At 49.6% G+C, this 9260-nt stretch overlaps 1 protein-coding gene across 3 annotated transcripts in view; it reads left to right on the forward strand.

Annotated features, from left to right (window-relative positions):
- TBX5 (T-box transcription factor 5) overlaps positions 1-1482 on the forward strand; it is a 46402-nt gene extending 44920 nt beyond the window's left edge. For all 3 annotated transcript variants that reach the window (XM_059827459.1, XM_059827460.1, XM_059827461.1), the window contains exon 9: positions 800-1482. In XM_059827459.1, coding sequence (XP_059683442.1) covers positions 800-1383 — 584 coding nt within the window. In that variant the 3' untranslated portion in view covers positions 1384-1482. The remainder of the gene's footprint in view (positions 1-799) is intronic.
- Positions 1483-9260: the final 7778 nt, after the last annotated feature.

A 9260-nucleotide genomic window follows, 5' to 3' on the forward strand; every position in this document is an offset into this window, starting at 1 on the left:
TATTCATTTATTCATTTTGCTTCACCCTAGAGATTTTACCTAAATTGTTTATCTCCTTCCCTCTGTTGGCCCGGGATGCTGCAGGAAACAAAGGGCTCTGCAAGCTGTGCCTTGTTGCTTCTAGCTGTGAAATTTACTTTTCTTTTTTGTTACGCTTGGCTCCAGCACACAGCCCTGCGTGGATTTATGTGCCCAGCTCCCTTGGCACAGCTAAAGACCGGGGCTGTAAAACTCCCAATCTGATTGTCTCAACTGTGCCGTCGCTGGTGTTCTCCCGGGGGGATTTTTATTGTGATCTCCATTTTTGTCTCCTTTATCGTGGAAGTGTCTCACTGTAAAGGCTTTTAGTTAACAGCATCAGCTCTGAGCCTCTCAGTCGGGAGTGGGGACCTCTGTTACGTGCATTTATCCGCAGGCAGATGTTACACCTCAGTCAAAGCGCTGGCAGCAGAAAGGACACGAGGAGCTTGGTGGTGTGGGGGTGTGCGTGGGGTATCACCAAGCAAGCTAAGCCTCAGGGTCTCTCCAGCATCTTCTAGCCTTGATTTTCCGCCCAGAGCTCCTAGCTAATCCCTTCCCCAACCCAACAGACAGGGCCAAATGCAAGACTTGGTTTCAGCAGGATCGATTCAGATCGATTCCGAGGAAGGGAGCTGGATTTACACTGACATAACTGAGAGAAGTGTCTGGATCAGCTCTGCGCAGACTGTGTCCTTGGTAAAATGCGAATTGCGGAGAGGGAGGTTCAGCCGAGGGCATAGCATTGTTGTTCGCTACCAGGAGTTTTCTCTCCCGACAGATGAGGAATGTTCCACCACCGAGCATCCCTACAAGAAGCCCTACATGGAAACTTCTCCAGCAGAAGAGGATCCTTTCTACAGGTCCAGTTACCCCCAGCAGCAGGGACTGAACACTTCGTACAGGACTGAATCAGCCCAGCGCCAAGCATGTATGTATGCCAGCTCTGCTCCCCCCACGGACCCCGTGCCCAGCCTGGAAGACATCAGCTGTAACACGTGGCCGAGCGTGCCGTCCTACAGCAGTTGCACAGTGTCTGCCATGCAGCCGATGGACAGGTTACCCTACCAGCATTTCTCTGCCCACTTCACCTCGGGGCCGCTGATGCCCCGGCTCAGCAGCGTGGCCAACCATACCTCCCCCCAAATAGGAGATACCCATAGCATGTTTCAGCACCAAACCTCGGTTTCTCACCAACCCATCGTCCGGCAGTGTGGACCTCAAACCGGCATCCAGTCCCCCCCCAGCAGCTTACAGCCCACAGAGTTCCTGTATTCCCATGGCGTGCCTCGAACCCTTTCGCCCCACCAGTACCACTCGGTCCACGGCGTGGGCATGGTGCCAGAGTGGAGCGAGAACAGCTAACAAGGCGGTCAGGAAAGTGCAAGAGCATTAGCCACGGAAAAAAAAAATGGGAAAAGGAAAAGGAAAAAGTACCCTGTCAATAATAAAAGCGAGAGTATTTTTCAAGACTCCTTTAACTGAATGTTCACCGATAGCACTCGAGAGGGATGGACACTGATTGAAACCACAAGATGAAATAGTCATCGGCCTCGGTGTGAGTTGCCCCCCCCTCCCTTTTTCTTTTGTTTCAAAAGAAAAATCAACAGATCGGCACACTTCTCCCTCGCCACGGTCCCCACCCCGTTTGTGTGGCTGCCACCGCCTGCCCCGTGCCCTCGTCCCCCCCCGCCCTCCTGCTTTTTGTTCTCCAGGGGACATGAAACTCCTGCTGCCTTTCTCAACACAGTCAGAGTGCTTGAACGAAAACAACTAGGATGTTACTTTTTTTTTTGTGGTGTTGATGTTGACAATGTTATATAATAAATAATAATATATATATTTTTTCTTTCAATTTTTCTCAAAAAAAAAAAAAAGGACACCAGCCCTTTTTACCAAGGGTGGATTTTGCAGTGGTGTTTCTTTTTTTTTTTTTTTTTTAAATTAGTATTATTGTTGTTACTTTTCAACGGAAAAAGTGTTACGAACCCACAAATAAGAAAAGCAGGTACCTACCTCGCCCAGAGTGAAACCGCTCCCTGCAGGGTGCCGTTTCCCTACCAACACCCCAAACCGCGTCTCTGCAGGAACCAGCCCCATCAACTCATCTCCTTTCCCACTTGTGTGTAGTCCTCTCGCTCTTCTTCCCTTCCCATCTCCCGGTCTTTCCCGGTCCATCAGCTGTCTCTGACGGAAGCGCGGGGTACCTTTCAAACTTGAAAACATCCACAGCTTGTCTCCTGCCGACTTTTTACCGGCATGTGGAAAGCCAGGCTCTGAGCCAGCTGCGAGGGGGAGGAAAAGGGGGGGAGAGAGGATGCAGACAGTGAAAGGAAAAGCTTTGCTCATAAAAATGATGATGACGCTTGTTCGCAATCCCGGACTTTCATTTTATCGTGCGTTCTTTTTCTTCCTCTCAAAAAAAAAAAAAAAAAGAAAAGGGATACTGCTCTGTGTATGTTAAGCGAGATTTTAAGTAAATGTGTTCAAAAGGAGCAGAAAATGATCGTGAGAGGCTGGGAATGGGGAAGGCAAGAAGAGAAGAAAAAGCAAATGTGTGTAAGTAAAAATGTCTGCTGCAGAATTTTTCAGGTGTAAAATTTCCTGGTACTATTTATTTATACACGGGAGTTCAAATAACTCACAGTATGTCGCAAAGCCAGCAAAGCAGCTGATTCAAAGGGGTTAAAATTTTTATTGAAATGGAAGTTTGCTTTCTTTTCTTCTTTCTTTTTTTTCTCTCCGAGCTGTGCACACTCTATATAATTTACATATATTTTTAATTAAAAGTAATTCTAATTAACAAAAGAGGTATACCTGTGTGTCAGCAACTGAGAATGTGGGTGTGAATGCGTGGGAATGCGGTATGTGTGTGGGAGGGATTATAGACAGGTATCCAAAGCCGTGTAGCTAAGAAGAAAAAAAGAATCCCTACCTAGCTACGCTTTCCTATTCTTGTGTGCCAATTTATGTCTAATAAATACCACATGCTCTCAACGGCAAGGGACCTGCCCACCTTTTTTAATTTTTTTTTTTTTTGGTTTTGGGGTGGGTTTTTTTGGTTCTTTCTGCTCGATGTCCATAAGTTTGATTTTTATTTATTTATGGTGTACCACAGGAGGTACAGCATCCCAACGGGGAAGGCTGTTAGGCAGTGATGGGCTGAGCTTGAGACTGCTGTGCCTGGGGCTGCGTGGTTTCTCCGCTACAAAACTGTCTGGGTCCCTCGGGTCCTTCCCACCCAATCCCTCCCCAAGGGAGATGCTCTCTTGGGGTCACTTTCCCGTTGAGGCAGATTTAGAAGCGACCTTGGGAATCCAGGTGGGTGCTGGGGTGGCACCAGGAAGCCCTCATGGAGATGGAGCTGGGGTCGGTGGAGGACGTCTGGCTCAGGGGAGGTGTGGGGCTGTGTCCCAGCCTCAGCGAAGGAGGGCAGGATGCTGGATGCTTCGCCGATTGGAAACAAGGTGGGAAAATCACCTCCAGAGAAATAAAGAGATTGCACCTGAGAAGCCCAGCAGAAAGGTCTCCTCTGCATGGCTGTGAGCCACGGCCACCCCGGGGAGCAGCATGGCCAGGTCCTGGGAACGATCCAAGGAGGTGTCCCCTGACCGCCCCCCAGCAGCACCTCATCTGGCTGCAGCAGCGGCACTGCCAATGCGTGGCCGGCAGCTTTGGTGGCCTCCTGCGCACCAGAGATCTAGGGACTCTTTGCAAAGGGGCGGAAAGTGAGTAGGATTAGTAGAGCCCCTTCACAGGTGATGCTCCCACCTAGGTGTCCCACGGCAGGTGGGACCGGGTGGATGGTGTCCGCTGGGGCTATCCCTGCGCTGCCTACAAGGCAGCTTCCTTCCTTCAGCTAACTCTGCTTTTACCGTCGTCTTCTTGCAAGAACTGAGTTTCATAGATGTTGGGTTAGACACGGTCAAAATGCGATGCTGTGCCACCCTGGGAGCTCGTTCGGGGTATCGGCCACATCTACAGGCAGAAGGAGACATAGGCATCACGTAACCCTCCTGCGGGCACGGCTGGGACCTCAAGTGATACACAAAGCTGTTTGTCTTCGTGGGGCCACCCCCAGGGAGTTACTCCAATGTTGCATTGCTCAGTAAATCACATGCCGTTCCTCCAGAATATGCAGTTGTCCAAGATTAATGACTGAGTAAATTGCATTTTGAGTTAAGGAGTAAAAAATTACACTGTATTTAGCTGTCAATTACATTGTACTTTCCAGGCTTCATTATCCCACTGCTAATCATGTAATCATCTTATCACTATATGGTAATTTGCATGTAATTAAATGGCCAGTGGTTACTCTGGAAGTAAAGAGGTCTTACCAGAAATGTGTGCCATGCATCTCAAAGAGTATTAAGGAAACTAAACCCACATGGTAAATTATTTCTCAAGCTTTGGAAGGAAAGCCTCAAGCTTTCATAGAATCATAGAATCATTTAGGTTGGAAAAGGCCTTTAAGATCATCAAGTCCAACCGTTAATCTAGCACTGCCAAGTCCACCACTAAACCATGTCCCTGAGCGCCTCATCCACACGTCTTTTAAATACCTCCAGCGACGGTGACTCCACCACTTCCCTGGGCAGCCTGTTCCAGTGCTTGATAACCCTTTTGGTGAAGAAATTTTTCCTAATATCCAATCTAAACCTCCTCTGGTGCAACTTGAGCCCATTTCCTCTTGTCCTATCGCTTGTCATTTGGGAAAAGAGACCGACACCCACCTCGCTACACCCTCCTTTCAGGTAGTTGTAGAGGGCGATAAGGTCTCCCCTCAGCCTCCTCTTCTCCAGACTGAACAACCCCAGTTCCCTCAGCCGCTCCTCATCAGACTTGTGCTCCAGACCCCTCACCAGCTTCGTCGCCCTTCTCTGGATGCACTCCAGCACCTCAATGTCCCTCTTGTAGTGAGGGGCCCAAAACTGAACGCAGTATTCGAGGTGCGGCCTCACCAGAGCCGAGTACAGGGGCACGATCCCCTCCCTGCTCCTGCTGCCACACCATTTCTGATACAAGCCAGGATGCTGTTGGCCTTCTTGGCCACCTGGGCACACTGCTGGCTCATATTCAGCCGGCTGTTGACGAACACCTCCAGGTCCTTTTCCTCCGGGCAGCTTTCCAGCCTCTCATCCCTGAACCTGTAGCATTGCCTGGGGTTGTTGTGGCCAAAGTGCAGAACCCGGCCTTGTTGAACCTCATACAATTGGCCTCAGCCCATCGATCCAGCCTGTCCAGATCCCTCTGCAGAGCCATCCGACCCTTGAGCAGATCAACACTCCCGCCCAGCTTGGTGTTGTCTGCAAACCTGCTGAGGTTGCACTCGACCCCCTCGTCCAGGTCATTGATAAAGATATTAGAACTGGCCCCAATACGGAGCCCTGGGGAACACCACTTGTGACCGGCCACTAACTGGATTTAACTGCGTTCACCACAACCCTTGGCCATCCAGCCATTTTTTAACCCAGTGAAGAGTGCATCCATCCAAGCCATGAGCAGCCAGTTTCTCCAGGAGAATGCTGTGGGAAACAGTGTCAAAGGCTTTACTGACATCTAGGTAGACTATATCCACAGCCTTTCCCTCGTCCACTAAGCGGGTCGTTTTGTTATAGTAGGAGATCAGGTTATAAGGTCAGGCAGGACCTGCCTTTCATAAACCCATGGTGAGTGGGCCTGATCGCCTAGTTGTCCCATATCTGCTGCATGATGGCACTCAAGATGATCTGCTCCATAATATTCCCTGGCACCGAGGTCAGGCTAATAGGCCTGTAGTTCCTTGGCTCCTCCTTCCAGCCCTTCCTGAAGATGGGCATCACATTTGCTAACCTCCAGTCCACTGGGACCTCCCCGGTTAGCCAGAACTGCTGGTAGATGATGGAAAGTGGCTTGGTGAGCACTTCTGCCAGCTCCCTCAGTACCCTTGGGTGGATCCCACATGGTCCCATAGACTTGTGGGTGTCTAAGTGGTGTAGCAGGTCACTAACCATTTCTCCTTGGATTGTGGGCGCTTCATTCTGCTCTTCATCCCTGTCTTCCAGCTCAGGGGGCTGGGTACCAGGAGAGCAACTGGTCTTCGTATTAAAGACTGAGGCAAGGAAGGCATTAAGTACCTCAGCCTTTTCCTCTATGTTGCCCCCCCCCCCCCCGCATCCAATAAAAGATGGAGATTCTCCTTAGCCCTCCTTTTGTTGCTAATGTATTTATAGCAATACTTTTTATTGTCTTTAGCCTTTCAACTTGACTAATTTTCTCTGAGCGCCTCGCATTATTTTTTAGCGTCTTCAGAGAAACGCCGAGGTTCTTTGGTGGAGCCTGCAATGCCGCGATGGGCTCTGATCGCTGGGTTTTGCCTGCTAAAAAGGCAGGTAGCTCCCCGAGGTCACAGCCTTGTGGAGCCACGTTGGCATGAGGAGCAAGGAGGCCATCAGTGGCAGGAGGATGGACCTGTCACACCAGCAAAGTCTGGGATGAAGGCAAAGGTGGGTGGGAGGATTATAGCCTTCTCCTCCTCTTCTTGAAGAGTTTATTACTGGCTACTGCTTCTGTATGGCATTTCTGGGCTTTAGCCTCGATGGAGCCCAGTTGTGCCATACAAGCACAGCCTGCTCTGCCATTTGAATGAGTAGGACTGCGAGGAGTCAGAAAAGACGTGAAAGGAAAAGATGGTTTGTTCAAAGGCCCACGGTGACTTCCAGCCTGGATGTGAACGTGCCTGGTCTACGTTGAGCCTTGAGAAACAACTTGTACTTCTTCCCAACTGGTCTAAAACAATACTGGGAGCTGTCAAGGAGGAGGGTGTTCTCTCCCTTTGGTTGTGATTTTATGTTACAAGGAGTCTGAAGTGATTTCCTTCATTTCTCTTCTTACGGACTTATTACTTAGCAGAGTATGATAATGATGATGATAATAATAAACAAAAAAATTAGGGAAAAAATTATATAGGAGTTACTGTCATTGAAAGAACTGGACAAAAGGGTTGCAAAATTCACCCTATTCAGAGCTAAACTGGCAATTCATCCATAAGAGGCCTTGAAACTTGAGGAATACCATCCCAGCGTGGTACCAGGGACCGAGCGCGGCCACCACCAGCCTTTCCCTTCTTGCCTACAAGTCCCAGGAACCATAAAACAATCCTCAGCATTGCCTGGTGGCTTCCCAGCACCATAGGCACCACTGAGGGTGCTTCTGCCATGGGCCTGGGGACAGGGGTGGTGGAAGAGTCCCGGAGAGCTGGACTCAGCCATCCCACTTCCCGGGAAGTGACCTGGAGGGTGAACCATGTCCCCAGGCAAGGAGGGAGCTCGGGCACCGACGGGACCCCTGCGAAGCTGGTGGAGGAGGAGGGCCGGTGTGGCGGGTGGAGAAGGCAATGGTGGCCCACCGTCCTTCTTGTGGGCAGGGGGTCTTCTTCACCACAAACCTCTTCTTTTTGGTGACAGACTTGGAGCAAGCTCACTGCTCTGGCAGCAGGGAAAGTAGCCGCGAAACATCACCAGGCAGAAGAAAAACAGGGTTTTATATCTGAACCATAATAAATAAGTGCAGGCTGCGCAATTCCTTCAAGCAGAGGAGGAGAGAAAGAAACCCAACCTCTGCTAAAAAACATCTTTTAAAGAGCAAACGCGAATTCCCAGGCTGCGGTCGCAATGCTGTTTTTTCAGCTGCCTTCCTGGGCTAAAATACTCCCCGCAGTTACCATGGCTCGTACCTGGGGAGGCTGCAGATGCCCTGCGCCGGCACACAGAGAGCTCTTTGTTTGCCCCTATCAGCTTGCCTCCGCATTTCTAGTTTCAGCAGCCAGGATGCTAGGTGGTTTTGGGAGGTGGTTTTTCCCCACCGCGGTACCTGCTGGGAGCCGCAGCTCCCAAACTTGCATTGGTGAGGTCTTTTTCCTAGGGGCAAGGATGCTTGAGAGGGGCAGAGTCACCCCTCTTCCGCTCAGTGCTGCTCCGGGGCAGAGCTGTCCTCCCTCCCCGCTTCCCAGGGCCGAAAACTGCCTTTGTGCTTCGAGGGCTGAGGGAAAAAAATATCCCAAAACCTCAGGATTCTTGCTCATAAATCCAGCCCACAATATCGTAGATTTTACGGTGCTGCCAAGTCTGACAATTTTATGATGGGTCTCATGCAATTTGCAAAAGTGTTCTTTTTTTTTTTTTTTTCTCTTAAGGTTTCCAGTTCCTGGACTCCTGTGATTATATGAGACTCTCAAGGGATTCTGAGTCTTTCACCCCCCTGCCCTGTTTTTTTCTTCTTTGTTGGGTTTTAGGATATATAATAAAGTTGGAAATTTTACTGGCGAGGAAAGTGAGGCAGAGAAAAGAAATGACTTGTCTGGAGGTGGGACTAGAACTCATCATCAGACAAAAAAGTTTTTGCTTTTTTTTTTTTTTTTAGTTCTTTCTGGAAAATTGACTGCCTTTGCTGCCTTTTTTTGAGTAGTAAGTATTTCAAAGTTTTAAGTGTATGGAAAATGTTCAGAAGGTGGCTTGAATAAATTCCCACCCCCAAAAAGGAGAAATATTTTGTTTACATTTAGAAGATTTTACTCTTTTGAAATTTCAAAGGCAATTTTTCAACCTGAAGTCATTTCAGAGTGAAATATTGATGTGTTTCCCTTGGAACCCACCACACCCAGCGGCTCCAATGTCTTCTCCTTCCTTTGTTTGGTGGAAACAAATCCTACAGCCTCAGCGGCTGGTTCTGACCGTGCTTTGCTGTGGGTTTTGCAGGCTTTACCCTGCACCTGGGAGGACTCAGCTACAGTAAAACACAGTTAGAAGTCAGTAAGTGTCTGCTATGGTTCCCCTATGAGATAAATAAAAGCATTTAGGTGCGATGGCTCCTACTGTCAATCAGAGGGACTGGTGGTGGGGTGTTCGAGCATCCTGGCCAGCTGTGCTCTTAGCATCGCCCCTCTCCTGGGAACTCCTGGGCAATGCCCATTGCTGCCCATCAGCAGGAGGAGAGTCCTGTGGGGTCTGCAGCTGCCCTGAGTTAGGCAGCAGCAGCTGGAGACAATCCCCAAGGCTTCCCACCAGCACCGTTGCCACCTGGACGAGCCCTCCCACCTCCCACCCCAGGGATTAAAGGCAGAGAGGAGAGCAGGGCTGAGCTTTGCCCTAGAGGTTTTGCATTGGCAGCTCTTAGCGATACTGGCAGCTCAGCAGTACTAGTGCTGTTGGGAGCACATTTAAGTACAAGTAAGTAAAAAATGGGAATGTGATGCGGAGATGGAA

This window comes from Gavia stellata, chromosome 21 (assembly GCF_030936135.1).
Source record: "Gavia stellata isolate bGavSte3 chromosome 21, bGavSte3.hap2, whole genome shotgun sequence".
NCBI lineage: Eukaryota > Metazoa > Chordata > Aves > Gaviiformes > Gaviidae > Gavia > Gavia stellata.